This window comes from Tenrec ecaudatus, chromosome 6 (genome assembly GCF_050624435.1).
Source record: "Tenrec ecaudatus isolate mTenEca1 chromosome 6, mTenEca1.hap1, whole genome shotgun sequence".
In the NCBI taxonomy this organism is placed as follows: Eukaryota; Metazoa; Chordata; class Mammalia; order Afrosoricida; family Tenrecidae; genus Tenrec; species Tenrec ecaudatus.
The window spans coordinates 160951771-160974322 of NC_134535.1; the positions used below are offsets into that span (position 1 = coordinate 160951771).

The 22552-nt window shown below is 40.0% G+C and overlaps 1 protein-coding gene across 2 annotated transcripts in view; it reads right to left on the reverse strand.

The window, feature by feature from the left end:
• Window positions 1-22552, reverse strand: part of NET1 (neuroepithelial cell transforming 1) — a 46856-nt gene that overhangs the window by 7403 nt on the left and 16901 nt on the right. Inside the window, exons 2-3 of one of the 2 annotated variants that reach the window (XM_075552434.1) lie at window positions 21762-21828; window positions 13548-13607 (exon numbers count right to left, since the gene is read on the reverse strand). In XM_075552434.1, the coding sequence (XP_075408549.1) occupies window positions 13548-13607; window positions 21762-21828 (127 nt within the window). Of the gene's footprint in view, window positions 1-4344; window positions 4588-13547; window positions 13608-21761; window positions 21829-22552 lie in introns of those variants that run through there. The other variant, XM_075552435.1, reaches the window with a different exon arrangement.

Genomic DNA, 22552 nt, shown 5'->3' on the forward strand with positions numbered 1-22552 from the left:
TGCCTGGATGTAAGTCCTGGTTGTAGCCCTTGTTAGGTGGTTCCCTGGGCCTCAGTTTTCTCTTCTGTACAATAGGGGCTCAACAGTCCCTTATAAAATTGTTGTGAAAATTACATATGTTGAAAGGGCTCAGAATAGTACTTGGCACATAGTAAATGTTACTTACTGCCAACATTCTTTCTTAGGGAATGTTCCACTTACTACTTCAACAATGAAAGCTATAAATATATTGATCATCTCTCATGTATTTGTTAACTTAAAGGGAAAATGCAAGGTGACTTCTAAAAATCTGTGGGAAAATTCCACTACCCTTTAATTCCATTTTTCCACAAACTTTTTAAAGCTTCATAAAAAATTTTTATTATACATGTATTGCTTTAAAAATAACAGTAGAGCAGCATCACTTTTTTTTTCAGGGTCTCAAAACTTAAGAATTTAAGTTAAAACCTAAGATCATAAAATAAGTGTATCCCTTGTAATGTATACACAGTGCTGTCTTTATCTATTTCATGCCTTTATATTTAATGAAAAAATTTTGATGAGAATTTGGAAGGCTATGTATATTTGAAAACTACATAAAACTTCCATTGAAAATACAATAGAAGTAACATTTTTTTCTAAAAATTCTTTGATATGGAGAAATTCATAAAAGTTGACTTTAAATGTAATACATGATCAAATGTTTAATATTAGTCCTTAAGGATGAAGAAATTGAGTGCAAATAATTTCCTTAGAGGAACAAGAATAAAATGGTAGAAAGAGTTGAGAAGTCTTTGGAAAGAATGAAACATTATTCAAATATCCAATGGCAAAGTTTAGATTCGTCAAAGTTCCTAAATATGTAAATCTACCAGAAGGCTTTCAAAAGCTACACTTCATTACCTTTGCATTCCACTCTGCACACACTTCTAGGTTAGAAAGGAATCGGAACTACTACAGTACAAAGACATTCTGTTCTAGATAATCAATGTGAGCTCAGAACCCGTGAAGGCCTCAGGAGGTAGGGTTTTAGATAACCATCCCCCCCAAATTTAACTGCAAAATAAAACATGGAATATGGAGTCATGAATGAACTGAAAAATAAACCTTCAAGTTATGTAGTAAACTCACACATGGTGACCACGGCCATGAGTAGATGCCTTTACAATATACATCTGTGCAAGGCTGAAGTGACACATGCATGTGCAGAAGGGCTAGCATGAGGCATTCCTTTCTACTTAGTAGAGACAGTACAAAGAGTCTTCTGTTTGAATGGAGATATATTTACCTCACAAAGTCAGATATGCCAACATTAACTAGAAACTAAGCAGTTGTCAGGAAATCTGGTCTTCCTTGTTTAAAGTAAAACATTATCTGACTTCTGAATAAATCACAAAATATTTCATGTCAATTTACGCCTTTGGAGAGGTGCTTCTCCCAGTGAATTTGGAAGAAGAAACCCGTTTAGCTGAGATGAAAGATTTTAATAATGGTCTTTTATATAAAATCAAATTACAGATTAAAAAAAATCCCATGTTTACATTTCTGTTACTATATAATTACTAATTTCTTGGTAACTCAAAATTATGTGATACCATTAAATCTAAACAATTTGGATTTAGACAATTAAATGCAAATATATTTACTAGAGTGTTTTCAGAAACTAATATGAACTTCTTAATGCTGTTTATTTAGGGTAGCAAGAAATTATGCAAAGCAGTCCATGGTTAAATATTCTCCAGAGTTCTTTAAAAACTCATATCTCACTTCTCTAGAAAAGATATGTTGCTCTTAAGAGTATATCTAGTTTTAAATGTCTTGTTTAGTAAGAAATTGTGGTATTAAATCAGGTAATACGATGGGGGAGTACCATGCCAGTTTTTCAATATGCTTTTGGCCATCCAATAGCACCTTTCCTACTTGACTTAAAGGGCACGTTGAAAAATTATTTGGCAGAAACCACAGAAACACTTAGCGTTTATATTTCAAAACTTTAAATAGTTTTAATGGATAAAATAACTTGACAATTAAAAAAGTGTGATGGGATTGTACATGCATAATACCAAATATGGGTTCTAGCATAGCATACTACTAATTCCAGGATACATATACTATGTGGGGGGGGGGGGATATCATGGAGAGTACTTTTGTGAAAGGGAGGTGTAGATCAGACAGACATGTGTTGCCTATAATATTGGGTTAAAAAGTTGTACCTTTTGAAAAAAGGTTTGGATTTGATCCATGTGAACTCCATCAAAAATATCTTTTCTTTAGAGGCCCCGTTAAACTATTTTAACTACCTTGCTTTAATTATTAGAACCTAAATATTTGCACTGCTACAAAACACATTTCTAGGACGTTTTTAGAGAGCTGAAATTACACACATGTGCACACCCAATGCAGACACACTATCTGAGGTGATAAGGGAGCACTATGTGCTCCTACCACTCCCAAAAGTAAAGGTTCCGTTGGAGTCCTGGACACAGTGTTATGGATATTCAAACTATGCCCGCTCCTTAAAATACAACCTTAATATTATTGGAAATAAACAAAGAATACAGACATGCTCAAGAAACTTGGTACAAAAGATAATCTTTCACCAGGGTTAAAGTCTACTTGGGAGGGAAAAACGTCAACCCAACAGCCATGACATAAATTTAGGTTAATTTTTAATCAGACCATCTAGTTTAACTAGGCATTATTATATGAAATCTGCCTTCAGATTAAACGATTAATTAGCTACACAATCTACTAGTAGGTTCAGAAGTCCTGTGCATTCTATAAACAACAAAAAAAGTTAAAATCCCTGTAAAATCTTGTAATGCTTTCAGATTTTTGTAAAACAGTTTTCCTTCTAAGGATGATGTCACTAAAGAGACTTTAAAAAAGTTTGTGGAAAAATGGACTCAAAGACATGGAGTTGTTCCAAGAACCTTTTTAACGTTCCTGTATGTGTCGAGATTTATTTATTTGGATTATGGAATAAACAATCTTCTTTCCTATTTCACAAGAAATAAGAAGGATGAAAATAGAAAGTTATTTTTAAAAAGATGTAAAAAAAAAAGAGCTATGAGAGGATTTCTTCCCTATTTAGTAGGGAGAGAAATAAAAATACTCAAATGAGGTCATTTCTTCAAGGCTGTGTGTTACTAGTTCTAAAAACCTGCCACCGTCCCGGTTTTCATCTTTCCGGTAAAGGTGTGCCCGAAGCAGGCCATGTCTGATACCAGACAAAAACAAATGGCTCCTGATCCTGATTGTCCAGACGAAAATGATCAGCTGCCATAGCTACACTGATAAGCATGTATTTAACTTGCTTAATACCTGTATAAACAAGTCAAGAAAACTGGAGCATATACAAGTGCAAAAACAAACAAGCAAAACAAAAACCAAAGCCAAACCACACCAAATAAAAGCTTACCTCCTACTACGGCAGCTACTTTAACTACCCAAAAGTGTATGTTGTACATGTCTAATAAAGTTTACTGAGGTATGACTAATATACAATAAACTGCATATATTTAAAATGTATGGTTAAGATAAGGCACAGGTAGGTCTACACCCATGAAAACATGGCCACAATCAAGACAGGAGGTGTATGGTTGACTGAATCCAGGAACACCATTTCTAACATACGTAATTGATAGAGTACATATATACATTTTTATGTAAATTTTAGTACAATACTAATATATCATATAGCACTAAAGCAACTGTAAAGATTACATAAAACTGTGTAAACAGCATTAGACTTATCTTGATAAATGTTCATGAATATTTTTTAAAAACTGCAATGAATCCAGACAAAGTATTCCAGTTATTATCATTGGGCTTTCAGCTCTTTCTGAAACGTGGGAGTACATGCTAACTTAGTGGATGCGGAAAGGAAAGAGAGCACTCACACCAGGTCAGATAGCACTTTGTTGTACGCAGTTCACTAGCATTTACTTTCAAAGAAGAGATTCTTATTTTCCATCTCACCCCGTAAGCAGTTCCTAGGAGTCTGTGAGGTACTAATATAAAGCTATTTTAAAAACAACCAAGAAAACCCCACACAATCTAAATTCTAATAAGAATCAAGTGACCAACTTAACCAAACCGAGTAGTTGATACGTTGAAACTCTGTTTTTCTTTCATATGGAAGTTTGCGTTCACTCACGGTAGACTATAAACCCATCTGCTTAAACACCGGGCAGTGCCTGGGTTTCTGAGCACATTTCAGACTGGGATAAGATCCAAACCAAGCTTACAGTGCTAGCTCAAACGTTATAAACGACACTGTCAACTTTCTTTTGTGTGAAAGCTCTTCAAAGGTCCCAAAGTCAGAAACCATTCCCTGTGGCTGAAGCGTGCCCTTGGTCTTACCTCTTGTTCTCGGAAGGACTGATTGTTACCATCGAGGACTCGAATCGTCCTTTTAATCGGCAGGAGACCTCCAAGCTCATCATGCGCCACCATGCTTCAGCAGGGATCCTCAGGCTGGCAAGCGACCCGCACGGCGCCCGCCCCTGAGCCGGCTCGCGGCGGCACCCCGGCTTTCAAACTGCGGAGCGCTCAGCCACCCCCGGCGCCCATCGGCCCGTCTCCTGCCCGCGCTGCAGCTAACCGCGTCTGCGGCCCGAGCCCAAGCACACCGACCTCACGCTCCGGGGGCGGGGCGCCGGGCCGCGGGGGCGGGGCGCCGGGCCTCGGGGGCGGGGCGCCGGGCCGCGTGACCGGCTAACCCACAGCGGAGGCACACCTGGGCGTCCCCGTTTTCGCTGGGGAAGGGAAAGGTCTGTATCACTACGTTTGGACTTTCTGCAGTCAGAGGAGCAGGGGACACGGCGCTAGGTTCATGGACGGCGGGAACTTTCCTTCTGATCCAGAAAGCACTGCAAAAGAGGGCTAATTGCTCGTTCCACTTATCTAGTCGCGTTTTAGTCGCAGGCATATTTTTCCTGCAAAACCCTTTGACCCAAGAATTATTTATTATGCACAACTTGATAACTTCAGGTAAGAAAGTAGGAACTCACAGCTAAACACCCGTATACACCACAGAATTATAATTACCCAGGGGACTGGCTTTTAGTTACATAACTGCAAACATGTTCACAACTGTACACTTGCCTGTTGCTGTAAAATGGCTCCTGCTGTTTTTTCTTTAAAACCCAGCAGCAGAAATACACTGCAGGTCCCTCTTCGTGAAGGAAATCTCCTATGGAGTCATGAGCAAAGTATAACTGGGTTCTTTTGCAGGGTAGAGTTCAGTACTTCTTAGACTTAGAGAAAAGTCTTTTTTAAAATGTGCTGTGTAATAGATGTTACAAAAATATTAAAAGGTGAAGTATTTTTTAGAAATATATAGCAGAGGCTTTCTCTAGTTTTAATTAATTAATCTGGATATAGTTGGATAGTCTAAATTCTTTTCTCTATAGAACAATACAATTTCTGTTGCTTTGGTAAGTCCCCTACAAAGCAGATTTTCTTCTTTAATTAATACACAGCACCGTATTCTACTTTGAAGGGTAAGATTTTAACTATGTATTACTATGAATGATATGCTGCCAGTAATTTGTGAAAACAATTTAATTTCTCTTTTTAGGATGTATTAGGATTTGAGAAATCTATTCTGGATTCTATGGTTCGATGAGAGAAAAAAAGATGTTTTATATCTGATCCTAAAGTGCTCAGACCATTGTATAAAACCAGGCCACAAGAAAAGATAACAAACACAAGATAGCTGCCTGTATTTTGCCTTTTGGACAGATAACTACCCCCAAACAAGTCATAGAGCGAGCTACAGAGGTGGAGGAAGAGAATCCATTTCTGGCCGGACGCCTTTGAGGTTAAGCGTGGTTAGGAAGACAGGAGAAAGTAGCGGTAGCGTGCTGTTTTTGTGCTCTGAAAGAAGTGCTATGTTTCCAGAGGTCTGAGCAAGGGGAAAGGGCAAGGTTATACCACAGGAGGCTGAGGAATAAACACAGTCAACTGCAGGGGTTGAAGAGCAAATAGAGCGGTAGAAATAATGGACCAGACTATAAGAACATTCACCTGTATTAATGATGTAAGATCTGTAGGGCCGTGTTACTTCTTGTAGGAAGGACCAATACTGCTCGTCTGTAGCCATCAATGTGCTCCACATACAAGGAGATGGTAATTCAGCAGTCTGCTCTGAGCTTTTTGTTGTTTGTTCCTACCCCCCACCCCCACCCCGCATCTTACTTAATGGACATTGGTTGTGTTTCACCACCCATTACCCGGCCACATCTGGGCAATATATGTGATACGGATGGCCTTAAGAGTGGTTGAGTGCTCCTTCTTCACCTTCTCGTGTGGCCACACGTCCCTCTGTCTCTTCCTCTCTAGCTCTCCCTTTCTTACTTTCGGCTAGTTTCCCTTTACTCTGTCTTCCAATCTCCCCCAAGATTGCCCTGCCCCCTTTTACTCTCATTCCATTCTGAACACCTGGGAAGGTAACGCTAATAAAACCTTTAATTAACAACCCCCCCCCAAGAGTGGTTGAGTATAGAAGGCATTTCTATACGGCACTGAAGTAGCAACACCTTGTAGGTCATGGGATCTAGTTCCCTGATTTTATAGGTAAGAAAAACAATCCACTTGAGTTCTCAGAGTTAATAGGCACAGCCTGAGAGGAACCTAGTAGTTTGGTTAAGTTAGCGTCGTCAGTTAAAAATGGTGCAAATAAAGCCAAAACGTTGTGGTCACAGAGTTTCAAACAGGGATAAGGGACCAGCAGTTAGGAAAGAAGCTGCTGTGCAGTTAATATGGGCCCTAGCCCTCGTTGTTGTTTCGGTTAGCTGAGGGCACGGGAGGTAATGGTGGACATCATTACAGGTAAAACTGCTGTGAGTTTGAATTAAGTGGCAGTGGGGTTTTTGGTAATATGCCTATAAGGGCTAAAGATAGTAGTCCTTGTCACTACAATCCTAGCTCATCAACACTACGATTGTAGTTTATTCTAAACGTTCAGGTTTGTGGCCTAAACATAATCTGGACAACCATAGAGAGTAACTAAGGAGCTATGGAGGTGTGGTGGATTATGCATTGGGCTGCTAATCACAAAGTCAGCAGTTTGAACCAAGAACAATGAGGCTTTCTACTCCTGTAAAAATGCCCGGCCTTGGTCCTACAGGGTCACTGTGTGTCAGAATCAACTCAATGGCAGTCAGTTTTTGGTTTGAGACAGTATCTAAAAAAGGAACAATGGACACGTGGACATTCAATTAGTATTCTAAGTGATGGGCCTGAGAGAATGAGTTAATGTTCAGTTAAGGTCCTTTCAGATCATTAACCCAACCTCCTCAGTTTTCTGGGGATGGCTGGTGGTAAAAAAGTAAAAGGGATATTTGCTTTCTAGTCTGTGCTTAGCTTTATGTTTGCTATCTTATTTCTTATGTGATACATATGATGGAGCTCCAAAAAGTTCATGAAAAAAAAAACAAACACCCCAATGTTAATCAGTGGTTGAATAAAGATTTTAATCTGGCCTGTTCAACTCCTATTATAACATTCTTTCCAGATAAAATCATAACTGTAATATGTTCTGATACACACTAAATGTTTAATAAAAGTCCTTTCAGAAAATGTTAGATGTTAGTGAGTTAGCAGCAGAGTTAGGTTTAAAATATAAGTCCCTTGAGTCCCAGCATTGCAGCCACTAACTTATTGTCAAATACTTAAGAGAAGGCAATCATAAAGAAAGTTCAGAGGTTAAAGGCTTCTTGTAACAAGCCAGGAAAAATATAAATAATCAAAAACAACTGTTCAAGCTCTAGGAAAAAAAGTGTTTTCAACTGATGACCGTGCTTTACCGATATTTTTAATACTAGTTGCCATGGATTCAATTGAGGGTAGAACTGAGAACATGGGTTCAGCAAAAAGTGTTAACCCATACAGCCTCTGTATAGAAAAAGTAGAGCCATGTGGAGCTAAGCAAATACAAAATCATTGTCAGAGGGAAAAAAAAACCTCCGTGGAGTTTTAAATGGTTAAGAAGATGGTCAAACCTTTCTTTTGAGGTGCCTCTGGGTGGATTTGAACAACCAACCTTCCCGATAGGAGCTGAAAACTTAATCATTTGCACGACCCACCAGAGACTCCTATACTAGTTTTCAATAGCAACTATTTACTTATGGTAGAATAGCGGGTTCCACATTGAGCTGCTAAGTGCAAGCGCAATGATTTGAGCCTATCAGTGGCTCTTTGGGAGAAAGATGAGGCTGTCTGCGCCCATAAAGATTGAGTCTTAGAAATCCAAGTGGGCAGTTCTGTCATTCTATAGGGCCAGTGTGAGTCAAAGGTAGAAGCCCGAGTGGCATAGTGTTCTGAGCTGGGCTGCTAACTGCAAGGTCGGCGGTTTGAAACCATCAGTCACTCCAAGGGAGAAAGCCAGGACTCCTGTAAGGAGCTACAATTTCAGAAAATCACCGGGGCAGTTCTTCCCTGTCCTACAGGATTGCTATGACCCCGAACCAACTCAATGCCAGATTTGTTTATATGGCTTTCTGAAAAATACAGATTGATTGAGTATCTTTTCTGTGTGTAGAATATCTAGAATTTATAAACTTCAAAAAACATAATTGGGTTATTTAAAATCAACAGTGCCGTTTTGGAAAAGATAGCTACTTTTTAATTAAAGCAAACAGAAAACTGGATTCCAAGGAGCAAGTGCAGTTATGGTTTCTGTTCCTTTTGAATGGGGATTTTAAGGCAGCCTTTCTTAAAACAGAAGTAAGACAAAGGCATTTGCTTCCTCTCCATATACACAAAAGGCTACTTTCTTCTTTCAATGGAAAAAGCTTTGTCTAGAATTTTAAGATGAATTAAGAGCTGAAGAAGAATCACTACTTGTTAAACTAGATATGATTTGCTTTTATTTACTATCATCTGTAAAATGCAGTAACAAACTGGAAAGTAGGTAGTGAATACACTACCACCAAGTGTATTCCGGCCTAAAGGTAAGCAAAATCTAAACTCTGCTGCCCTCTACCTGGAATTTTGTGAAATGTAATTGTCAATCTATTTTTCAACTTTGCAATTACATTTGTAAGGATCTTCTATAAATGACTATGGTGCCAGCAAAGAATGGTGAAAATACCATGGACTGGCAGAAGAAGGAACACATCTGGCGTAAAAGAACCATAACAGGAATGCTCCCCTTAGAAGCGAGCAAGACTTCATCACACATACTGTGGACACATGCAACGACAGACAGTTCCTGGAGAAGGACACGATGCATGGTAAAGTAGCGGAGGAAGACCCTGAATGAGACGTGGAATAAACGGCACCAAGGGCATATACGACCTCCTTTGGCTTCCCTATTGCTACGAGGCAGAAATCAGATGTGCCTTTACCCGCCATCTTTTTTCTTTTTTAACCTATTCTGACAATTTTTTCTTCCCAACAGCACTCTATTTCTGTGACGGCTTCTATAATTTATTGCACTGGTCACACAAAATTATAGACAAAATTAATATTATTATCATTAGGTCAGTTAATAGGCAACCACAAGTCAGGATCAGTAAACAAGAATACAATCATTGGTCCACAACAACACCCCTCTTTAACTAGGACTTAAGTCTTTATCCATTCCTCAGCCTTTCAGCCACATGGTCCCTTGGCCTTTGCCTCCCGCATGGTCCCCTCATCTTGGTGCTGCACACAATGTTCTATTCAAGATTTCCTTACCTCTACCCCTGGTCTCGGCCTGGCTCCTTTATTCTGTCCTATAGTCTCTGGTCTTGACCTCCACCACTTCAGACAAATCCCTAGCAAACTCTTCTGATGGCCCTGGAATTTTTCTCAGCATACAAGATGGCTCTTAATCACAAAGGAATCTTGGATGGAGGTGTGATTTTTTTTGTCTTTCAGCAGACCATATTCCCAAGGAAACAAAGGATGTGCCTTGGTCCACACCTCCTACTAAAGCCAGGGGATTTAATCCCACTTTAAGCTTGTCTGTTCGCATAGCAGAAAACTCCCTACAATATGGGATTAGCGCCACAGGCACAGAGTACAGGATTGTACTGCATCACAGGAATGGTGGCTACAAGGGCAATATGAAGTGACTGTACCTCCAGATGGACGGCCAGTGGCTGCGACAATGAGCTCACCATGACAATAGTAAAGAAGGCGGCTCAGGTTCACAGAGTTGATATCAGTCAGAAATAATTCGATGGCTGTTAATAACAAGAACAAGAACATCAGGATGGATGTTAATTGTTCTTAATGCAGATGGTTATCTGCTAGCACTGCAAATAGATTTTGTAGGTCGACATATGGATGAAGAAATAAATTTTCTTTGCGTGTAATTTACAATTATTCCATCATTCTTCTTTTCAGTGGTTATAATACAGTTAACAACACAGCTTTCATTGAATGAGTCCATGCCACCAACTCATTTGTTTTGGGGTCAATTTAAGAATTAAATACACAAAAAACAAACCCAAACCTGTTGCTGTTAAATGCTTCCAGGTGACCCCATGTGCTTCAGCATAGAACTGTGTTGCCCAGGGTTTGCTTTCAGGTTTTAATTTATGGAGACAGCTTCGTTAAGTTTTCAACAAGACAAGGACAAAGACTAATCATCGGGATGAGGGAGCCCATCAGCAGGAGGCTATAGTAGTTAGTGCCCAAGGAGTCACAGAAACCAGCCACTTGGCTAGGGCACGAAGAACAAAAGTATCCCAAAGCCATGCTGAGTGGCTCATCAATTCCTCACGCAAAAGGAGAGGGACCAGAATCGGGACACATACACTTCTGCTGATTAGAACAGATGACAAGAGTGGTTCATGGCCTTCCAACCAAGGGTGTGATTCATGACTGCACAGCCCACAGTACCCCAATTTCCATCAAGACGACAACCCATCAAGAGGCTGCCCTTCCCTGGACTGTTCAGAGCAGTGGTTCTCAACCTTCCTAATGCCTCGACCCTTTCACACAGTGCCTCATGTTATGGTGACTCCCCAACCAGAAAATTATTTTCGTTGCTACTTTATCACTGTAATTTTGCTACTGTTATGAATTGGTGACTCCTGTGAAAGGGTCCTTTGACCCCCAAAGGGGTCGTGACTCACAGGCTGAGACCGCTGTTTTAGAGGCATGGCAGTAATCCACTTTCCAACATACCCTGCCTGAGGGCAAAGTTTTTCACATTGTTGGTTAATGATAAGACAGAACCCAATGAAGGCTGAGTCTAAATGGTGACTCCAACTGGACTTAGGGATACTATTTTAAACTGTAGCCTTTTGCAAACCTAGAACCCAGAATTTAACTGGAATACATCCTCTCCTTTGATCATGGATTTTATGAAGCATCTTTTGATCACACTTAGGCTGCTGTGCTGACATCTGTACATACTAGTTTATAACCTCAGATGGCCAGCTGGGCACTCACTCACTAACTGATGATATCTTCACCATGCTTTGCTATAGCACCCATATCTTTAGTAAGCGCTCTTGAGTATAAATATTAAGTCGGGCCACACTCTAAAAACTATTTCTTTAGATTAGGATTTCTGTTTTATAATTTGAGCTCAAAACCCATTCATAGAATAGGACTTTGTTCATTTATCTACGGCAGACTTCATAGGCCGCATATTAGTTTCCTGAGAAATAATAGTTTAAGTAACATCCATGCAGCATTTGTTGATTCTAATAAAAATAGCTCTATTAATCTAGCCAACAGTACAGATATAAAATAGTAATGAGAAAAAGGAAAAAAGTTATAAAGCAAAGCCTTTGGCTAAAATACATGGAAAGATACACTGATACAAACTATTAATCTTACGTAAAAGAACAACTTGCAACAACGAGAGTCAGGCACAAAGCAGCAATCTCTGTAACACTCATTCTCAAAGGCAAAACTATTAATCTGTAGAACCCAAGGTAAGTTACATATAAACAAATAATATGAAAATGGGTAGCAGTCACCCAAGTTGCCAATGCCAGACAACTTCAAAAGTGACAGAGACAGAACAGGGACTTCTGCCCTGTTTGCCAAGGGGATAAAAAAAGGGACCCGTGGAACAAGTGAAAAACAAAGGCCTCAGTGGGAGCTGGCTTGGTAAACACCTTAACCTTGAAGCCAGGTCCCAGTCAAGTACTGGCACAGGGCTGTACTTGAAGATAATGCTGAGACACGCTGACCCAATGCAGCAGCCCAGATAAAACTTAAAAGAAATCATATATGTTGTGACCTCCTCCCTGGGGGACATACAACAGAAAAGTGGGGGAAGGGACAGAGCAAGATATGACAAAATAATAATTTATAAATTATCAGGGGTTCATGAGGGAAGGGGGGAGGGGGAGGGAGGGGAAAAAAATGAGGACCTGATGCCAGGGGCTTGGGTGGAGAGCAAATGTTTTGAGAATGATGAGGACAACAAATGTACAAATGTGCTTTACACAATTGATGTATGTATGGATTGTGATGGGAGGTGTATGAGCCCCTAATAAAATTAAAAAAAAAAAAAGAATTCAGTAAAACATGGAAGAGGCACACCCAGCCTGTGCAATCTTGAAGTATTGACAGGATTAAGTAACAGGCATCAGAAGATTCAAAACAAACAAAACATATTGTTGAGAGAAAAAAAGAAATGATATGAGACCCAAGAACGAACAAAGTAACCAATTAGACAGCTGCTTAACCATATGCAGAGTGGCAACCTGCTCACCTTTGAGAGTGCCATGTCAAAACTAGAAGCATCCCCTTAGACAACGTCCTCACCTCAACTCTCCAGGGGGGGCACGCTTCACCTCTGGAGTGAAGTGGATCTGATCTATGCTTAATGGGTCCATCCTAACTCCCAAGAGGGACCCAATTCATCTCTTTTGAAGTGACTCTATGCTTGAGTAAATCTGTGGCCTAAGTGTTTGCTGCTGTGGGTGTATGTATGGGTGAGTGAGGCTTATCTCTGGACACAGTTTGGAGCTTGCTAGTTCCCCTGTGGACGAGAGCCCAGGAACGGAACTTCATAAAAAACAATAGAGATTTGACCAAAATTCTTGCAGCTTGTAACCTTGAGGAAACAGATTACTTGTTTTGAGGTGCTACTTGGGTGATTCAAACCACTGATTTTTTTGGTTAGTAGCAGAGTATAAACCATTTGTATCACCCAAAGACATTAAGAACAGCATCTGAAATCTTGGGAAGACATGGGTGCCTGGAGGACTGTATCCTTAACTGTGTGAAACTTGGAACTAATGAAATGTTTAGGGTCCGAAGAAGACAGGCATTTGCAGTTTGGAGTCAGAGAAGACATTTAGAGTTGGTGTCTGAGGTACACATTGCGTTGCCCTGTCGCCTTTATTTTGTACACAGTGTAGGTCTGGTCTCTCTTAGCGTTTTGAGTTTGGATCACTCGTCATAGTCTAACATTGCATGAAAGGCAGTTTTCTTCTCATTCTTAAAGAACTAGAATAGTAAAAGGAAGGTATTTATAAGAGCCAGAATTGTTCAATTTTGAACTTATGAAAATGGAAATCCTAAACCAACATTCTTAATAGTATGGAAGTAAAATGCTATCTATATATTTTGAATGTCTTTAATAGAGCAATAGGTCTTACCTTAAGATCAAGGCTGCTAAGGCTTACCACATCATCATCTTTCTCTCTTCGCTTCCTTTTCTATAAGAAAAAAATAGTTTAATTTTTATATAGGAGGGATGCATTTTACCCCTACTAAGTAAAGATCCTTGGTGGTGTATTGATTTTGTGTTGGGCTGCTAACCACAAGTACAGCAGTTTAAAAACACCAGCTGCTCCACAGAAGAAAGACGGGGCTTTCTACTCCAGTAAAGAGTTACAGTCTTGGAAACTCACAGGGACAGTTAGTTCTACCTTGTCCTATAGGGTTGTGATGAGTTGGAGTTGACTTGTTGGTAATAAGTTTGGTTGGAGTTAAGTAAACATCTCATACAATTAGAAAAATACCTTTTAAAACGTGAATGCTTTGATTGTATTCATAAGAAATATTTTTTGATGAGGGAAATTCAGAAACAGTGACCATTGATAAAATAATCTTTTGCTATTAAGTCTATTTCATTTAAAAGCTTACTTATGTAAATCTTTCCCAAAAAACTTTATGTAAGTCAAGGGTTGTCTGTAGCTATTAGAGGAAAAGGCAGAAAGTTTTATACATAAATGTTTTTTTATTTTTTAAATAAAGGAACTCATTTTCTATCCTACGGTGGCGGGAGTAAGGAAGGAAATGTGCTTTCCTCACCATCTCAGGTAATTAAGATATGGCACTTAAAAAGGAAGATGTATCAATTGGAAGATGCAGTCTTTCTCTGGCATTCTTTCTAGTAATCACACATTACTTCCATTCTGCACTACTGGTGACAGAAGTGGCAATACCATATGCATACCTCTGCTTTCTGGTCTTCAATTAATATTGAATAAGTACCCTAAGTAAAACTCCATTCTCTCACATCTCAAAATAACCTTTCAGATTATTTGTAATATTGATGACATGAATGACATGCAAGTGAAGGTACAAAATAATATTAGAAGTTCGATAATACACAAGTACAGTCGTTAAAAAACAAAGTGAAAAACTGCAGGAATACAGATGCAGACACCATGGAAATTAGAGAAGATACAAAGCAAACTTAAAGTTGTATTATAAATAGAAGGATAAGTAAACAATCATTGCTGCTCGGGCTGTGGATCGTAAGTGCAGGGATTCATGTAGGAAAGCAAAGTGCTCACGCCTGTCTCTGTGACCGGTTCTCTCAGTGATACATTTACAGCGTCAATTTGCCAATGTTAAAAAAAGATGCGTTTTTAGTACCATGAAGGGGAAAAGCAATTTTTAGGCCAGGGCTACAATAAAACTTTTACCAAAACTGAAGTGACGATCTTCCCTAATCATTGAAACTTTACATTAAATTTATATGAATGCCTCACACAAAGCAAGTTTTTATATTTTTAACAAGTAAGCTTCATTAAAATTTAATACTCATTGTCAAAAAGAACATAAGATCTATCTGTAAGTTCAATGGTATCAATGACAGGTTAATCACCATACAATGAAGACCTGTTAATAGGATATTGAAGAAAAATATAAAATTAAAATAACATGTAGGAATTGAAGATTTCTACTTAAACTTGTGCAATGTGAAATTGAACAAGTAGGCAATCAAGGTATGTTGGAATGTGGAGGTCAGAAACAAAGAGGAAGGATTAGCAGTTGGAAAACATTACCTTGGTGATAGAAACTACGCTGGAAATTGTATGACAAAACTTTTAAGACTCCCCCGAGAAGAATTTGTCTCAAAGGACGACATTGATTCTGCAGCTCCGGGAGATGGACATAGCTGATCAGAGCACACGGGAGCAGATGAAGGGGGAGGAGGAGAGTGGAACACAGCCTGGCCCACCAGGCCGTGAGGATGATGTTCCTGAGTAGAGCAGCCAGTCCACAGAGAGAACAACATGGCTGGCCCCACTATGAGACATGATTCCCCTCAGTGACTAAGGGCGATACAGGGGACAGCACCGGAGACACAGTGTGGGAATTGCACCTGACCTGATCCCACCACACCGAGGCAAATCACTGGTGGAGTGCAGCGGAACAGCAAGGGAATGGAGTGGCAAGGTCCCCAGGGAATGCTGAAAGTGGACTTTGGGGCCAGGGCGTGGTGCCCCAACAGACTGAACTGGAAAACGCTCCTAAGGGCCAGCAAATGATCCTTGAACTAACTACAAGCTTTTCTTTCTTGAAAGAAAAACCAAAAAACTTTTAAGACAAAAATTGAGCTGGTAATCAGAGTAGTGCAAACTTTTCACTGGTAGCAAAGGAGGCTTCCAGGGAAGGAAGGACACTGGTTTCTGTTAGCTGCTCTTGAATAAAGCAAAGGAGGCTAGATGATCAATATCTTTTCTTGAAGAAATACAACGTGGAGCCTAAAATCCCATATAAAGCCAGATTACTATTTAAATATGAAGGACAGCACTCACTTATTAGATAGGTAAGAAACCATAAAATCTATCATCCATATAACCTCTTTGAAGGAAAAATGTGCACGCAAATGTTGGCAGTTCAAACCCACCAGTGGCTGCCTCAAGAGAAAGATGAGGCGGATCTGTAGTCTTGGAAACCCCATCCCCTGCTCTATAGGGTTGCTATGAGTTGAACTTGACTTGGTGGCAGTAAGCTTGATTTTTATTGGTTATTATCCAGCAATGCTGTTAGTGAATGCAATAAGAAAGTGGGAAACAAGAAATAGTAGCGGGTTAAAACAACAAAAGCAACAACAAGAAAAGTACATGCCTAAATAATGATTGCTAGGGTAAAAATGATTTCAATTATTCATGGTCCTAAAATTTCAAATGTAACAGTATCAGAAGCAATAGGAGTAAAAGTACCTATGAATGTGTGAGGTAGAGGGGACGGGATGAGACATATCTCTAAAAGACTGTAAAATATATACAATTAAAATGATATATGTAGAACTTGTTAAAACTTTAAGAGTAGCAGCTTAGACATACAGAATAATATCTTACAACTGCAAGCTACTAAATGAAAAATTGCCAATAGAGAAAAATCAATTAATCCATTATATAGAGAAATAAGTGAGGTAGAAAGAAGGCAGCACGGTTAAATCTAAGAATACTGGAATCAAAATTATGTGGATGGATTGTAGTTTTCTATGGCAGGACCGAAACCACACTCGCTGCTATCGAGTCTCTTCTGACTCACAGTGACCCTATGGAACAGGGGAGAACGGCCCCTGGGGGTTCCAGAGATGAACTTTACCAGAGTACAAGGCCTTCTTTCTCCCATGGAGCAGCAGGGAGTGTCAAACTTCTGCCCTCATGGCTAGCAGCCCAACGTGTAAACACCAACCCACCAGTGTTCCTTATACAGAAGGAGAGAGGCTCACAGTTTGTACAAGAGACATACCCAAGAACATGCACACGTGGGGTTTCAGTTCCAGTATAGTATGTTATTTGGATCCTCTAGCTAACTGAAATAAAACAATCTGATTAAAGTACAAAAGAACATCTTAGAAGTCAATTAGAAAAGAAGAAGAAGTCAATTAATGTGGCTCTCCCAGCCATGGCTCCTTACGTGATATATGACAGATCTGGACTTTATACACCTGTGGCTATGGTCGCACTTTGGAGGGCATTCTCTACTTCACACAGTACTGGAGTGGGATGGAACTGAGACCTTGGTGGAGGGTATGGGCCCAGACACATCCTTTGTTTCCTTGAGGGCATCTTTAGGACCCTCCTTTAGTCCTGGGTGAGAACCAGGCCACACTGTGTCCTGGAAGATATCCTTAGTACTAAGTGGGCAGCAGGCCACACCCTTTCTTTGCCTTGGAGATGCTATGGTGTCACCATACAGTTCTACACAAATCGCATAGCCTCACCTGGAAAGCCACACCTCTATTTTCCTGACCGAACTTTGGTAGATGCAAGAAGACCTGCTTTAGGATTTTTGTACATTTTTGGCTTCTGGCTCTTGACTCTGCTTTGGGCTCACTCAGCCTGTGCTTCAGATTTTGCACTGAACAACACCCACCAGAACGTGAGACATTTCCTCAAGTTTTGTGAGTTTCTGTGGAACATTACAGTGAATTTCAGAACCCATGGGTGTGAGAGAATGTATCCTAGGGAGGAGTTGGGGGAATATGGAGCAAAGTGGTATCTTGGAAGAGTCGGACATTTGGGGAATCGTCAATCTCCAACACCTTGGAACTGGTCTGGTATTAATTCTTACAAAAGAAATTATTACCATACGGATGAGTAAAACAGGAAAACATGACCAGGTGAGGTAGTTAGTTTATATTGAGCCAACCTGGCCAATAAACACATGTGGGGTTAATGGACGGGCAGAGGGGTAAATGGCTCAGGTAAGCCTCACCTTTCTAGTTCTCGGGTCTCTTGCTTTGGGATGGTAGGGCCAGGGTGCAGCTGCCTTAGCCAGTTCCCTGCTTTAGCTGGCAAGGCTCACTTCCTGCAAGACATCCCTGAGGAGAAGCCACATGGACCTACCCCGATGCAGCCCTGGGTGCTGGAGCAACCATGTGAAGACCCCTGCCAGCGCTGAGATGCTTACACATTCACTGACTCGGCTTTCCTCCTGCAGTCAGCATCATTGGGTCTGTTTTGCGAGATGGAGGAGGACTTTGCAGATTGGTGTCGGACATATGGGTTAATGTTGGACTTGTGGGTTTGGGTAGCACTGTTGGGATGTTTTCTTTGATGTGCACTTAACCTTTATAAAAAACTCTCATACATGAGTTTCTGTGGATTTGTTTCTCTAAAGTACCCAGATTGACACACCAGGTTAAAATTTATAGAAAGCAGAAACCAAGAGAAGTTAAGTAAAGCTAAAAATTCTTTTTATACTGAAGGTACTTGCTAAGCAGGGAATCTTACATTTTCATGGGTTCAGTGGGAACAAGTGAGAGAATCAATGCCCAGCCCCTTCCTGATAAAAGTCAGTTCCCAAAAGGGCATACTTCAGAATAAGTATAAACAGATCCAGCTCTTAAGCATTCAAGTGACTGCAAGATTATTTTCTTTGGCAGTGACAGAGAAGGGCATTTGGGAAAATTTTGAAAAATAGTAAAAATAGATGGCCCTTAGACAGATCCACCCACTGCCATCGAGTGGATTCTGAGTCTCACTAACCCTATACAAAGTTTCATAGGTTGCAAACATTTACAGGAGCAGGTACTCTCATCTTTCTCCCAGAGTGGCTGTGGGTGTCAACCACTGGCTTTGAGGTTACCGGTCCAACACTTACCTGACAGCGCCACCAGGGTTGCCTAGACACATTAAAAAAAAAATCCTGCCAAACGTACACTGCCATTGAGTCAATTCTAACACAGCGACCCTATAGGACAGGATCTATAGAACTGCCCCTGTGGATTTTTTAGACTTTAACTCTTTATCCCACAGAGTAGCTGGTGGTTTTGAACTGTTGATCTTTTTGTTTAGCAGCTCAACTTGTAACCAATACGCTACCAGGACTCCCTCCACTAAATTCTAATCAAACTCACTGCCATGGACTCAATGCCAACTCACAGAAACACGACAGGGCAGGGTAGATCAGACTCTGTGGGTTACCAAGACTGTAATTTTTTTTATGAGTATAGGAAAGGAGCTCCCAAAAGCACCATGTATTGTCTGATTCTGTTCATATGCAATAAGCAAAAAAACGGCTGGACAAAGAATAAGGAAGAATATCAAACATACATAAACTGCCAGAAGAATGAACAAACCCAACTTGGAAGATGTACAGCTAGAACGCTCCTTAGGCTCAAGGATGAAAAGACACTGCCTCATATACTTTGGGCATGTTATCAAGAGGGATCAATCCCTAGAGAAGGACAGCCTGCTTTGTAGACAGTCAAGGACAAAGATGAAGACCCTCTATGATGGATTGACACAGGGGTGCAACAGGGAGCTCAAACACGGCAACAGTTGGGCAGGTTTTCATTCTGTTGAAAAAAGGGTCACGATGAGTCAGTATCAACTCAATGACACTTTAGGGCATCATAGTAATATGAGGTTATAACTCAAGATCAAGATCTCAAGAAGCATGCAAGCAAGGTCTCCCTGTTTCAGTGCAGAATAGTGCTCTCAATTCTACTTCGCTACGCACAGCTTCTCTTGCTGGGAAGCCCACTGCAGCTGTCTTATTTTGTCTCCTGGTGATGTTTTGCTGCTGTCGTGTTAGTAGCCCCTTCTTTTGCCATCAGCAGATCCCTGGTTACAGCTCCTTCTATGTCTGGGTCCAGGGGGCTTTCCGTGCAAGGACCCTGGGTGCAAATGACACGCTCCATTCATGGCTCTTCCTTGGTTACAGAGGTCCCCCTTTGCCTTTGTAGGATGGCTCACTTTAAGCCTCTCGAAATGCCCAAAGTGACCAGTTCCCTCGTTAGGATTCTGTACACCTTTTCTGCATGGCTGCACATTCACAAGGGGTCCATGCACAAGGGCTCTGATAATTTTTCATTATTAGTGCGATCATTTGTTTGGAGACGCTCTTTACCAGAATTTTTCTGTTTGTATTTGTTAGTCAACTAGTCGGGGAAAGGAATCAAGATGGGAAAAGTTTCAAAGGAAAACACAACATTGTACTAAAAGCAAGAGACTCTGCTTTTACCAAAGCAGACATAAAGGGTATAGCAATAAAGAAAAGAATACAAATTAAATATGTATTGACGGACCTATCAAAACATGTATTTCAGAAGTAATCTTATCTGGTAGCTCTTCCAAGTAAAAGAAACCTAAGAGTCATGTTCTAACTGGTACATACTTCATAAATATGATGAGGCAGAGGTAGTACCGATGAAGAACACAGCTTTCCCCCAGATCCTGGATGCTTCCTCCCCCCAACTACCATGATCCGAATTCTACCTTGCAGGGCTGGATAGGGCAGAGGCTGTACACTGGTGCATATGAGGGGCTGGAGGCACAGGGAATCCAGGGTGGATGATACCTTCAGGACCAAGGGTGTGAGGGGCGATGCTGGGAGAGTGGAGGGCGAGTGGGTTGGAAAGGAACGGATTACAAGGGTCCACATGTGACCTCTTCCCTGGGAGATGGACGGCAGAGAAGGGGGTGAAGGGAGACTCCGGATAGGTCAAGATATGACAAAATAACAATGTATAAATTACCAAGGGCACATGAGGGAGGGGGAAAAAATAAAGGACCTGATGCAAAGGGCTTAAGTGGAGAGCAAATGCTTTGAGAATGATTGGGGCAGGGAATGTGCGAATGTGCTTTATACAATTGATGTATGTATATGTATGGACTGTGATAAGAGTTGTATGAGCCCCTAATAAAATGTTTTTAAAAAAGAAAAGAAAGGAATTATTTCAGTAGAAAAAAATATATAATGAGGCAACAGTTATTAAGTACACACACATTTTTTTTCAGTTCACACAAAATTAGGTACCTGAGTAAAGTCTCATTCTAATAATGGCAGAGTAGACTCCCAAATCTGAGTTGACTGATACCTACTGCCATGTAGTTGATTCCAACTCATAACATAAAACTGCTCTATACAATTTCCGATGGTGTAAATCTTTATAGAAGCCGACTACCTCAACTTTCTCCTGTGGAGTAGCTGGTGGGTTTGAGCTGCCACGCATTTGGTTAGTAGTCTAACATTTAACCATTATACAACCTAGGCTCCTTGAGATAATTAATAACAGAAAGTAATTCATTTATTATATATATCCAGCAGTGAGGCTTTTATGTATATTTAACTCTGAAAATAAGAATGTGCATAAAAATAACTTCATGTTTCATAAACTATATTCTTAAATTTAACATTGGTAAGAATTAGCCTAAGTCAAGAGAATTCAGAGTTATAGAACCAAATACTTTTCAAAGTGTTTAATATTTACTTGTAATACAAAAGCCCTCCCAGCTTGTTAGAAGGATTACATCAGGTTGCTAAAGTTGGCTAGGAAAAAATTTAGAAATACAGACAACTGAGCTGTATACCACACTGAAAGCCAACTCAAGAATGAATTTTAGGAGGTACACATACCATAGAATAATCGATCATTTGAGATCAAAAGGGAAGAATTTACTCAAGGACAAAGTTTAGAAGGGTTAGAAAAGACGGAATGGTGATAGGAAACACAAGGAGAATGCTGGGTAAGTGATGCTCCGTGAAGACAGTGATGAATAAGATGAAACTAAGTATGTATGAATTGTTGAATGTAAAATGGATCTGTTCCGTAAACCTTTACTTAATGCACAATAAAAGTTTTTAAAAAATTAATGCACACATCTACTCACCAGAGTGAAGTCCCAGTGTGGGCCAGGTGTTAAAAATGTGAAAGAACTACCTCTCCGAAGGGAGTATCTGTTAACAGAAAATTCAGACAATAAATAAATCGAAACAAACTTAAGAAGAATAAAGCACTGGGCAGATAAAAAGATATCCTTTCATTATTTCAAGCTGTTTAAAGTAGAGTAGGCTTATTCGTCAGTAGTTTAAAAATTAGCAAACAAATTAAGGGTATATTAGAAGAATTCACCAAACAAGCAGTGTATTTTAGGAACATATACATGGCTCAAAACACTACATCAGTAGGTCAAATAAGACATAGTAAACTCCACAGTAGATACCAAAAACAAACACATTTTAAAAAATTCAACAGCCATTTCTAATATTAGAAATACTAAAATGATATTAAGAAATAAAACAAATATACTTTATATGCAATTTATGCTTTAAATCCCTTCTATGTTCTAATTTTTAAAATGATGATTTAGTAAACTAAATAAAAAGGTGTCCTGCTGGCACAAATGGTTAAAAACTTGACTACTAGCTGAAAGGTTGATGGTTTGAACCCACCCAGAGGCACCTCAGAAGAAAAGCCTAATTCTCAAAGGTCATACAACCTAGAAAACCCTCTGGGGCAGTTTTACTCTGACGCACAGGACGTCACCAGGAACTGGAACCAGATTGAAGACAATTTACAACATAAAATGACAGAGCACAGCCAAGGAAAGTACACACATACAGTTTATAAACTATGATTTTCCACCCATAGCTACCCTTCATTCAGCAGGAACACAGCACA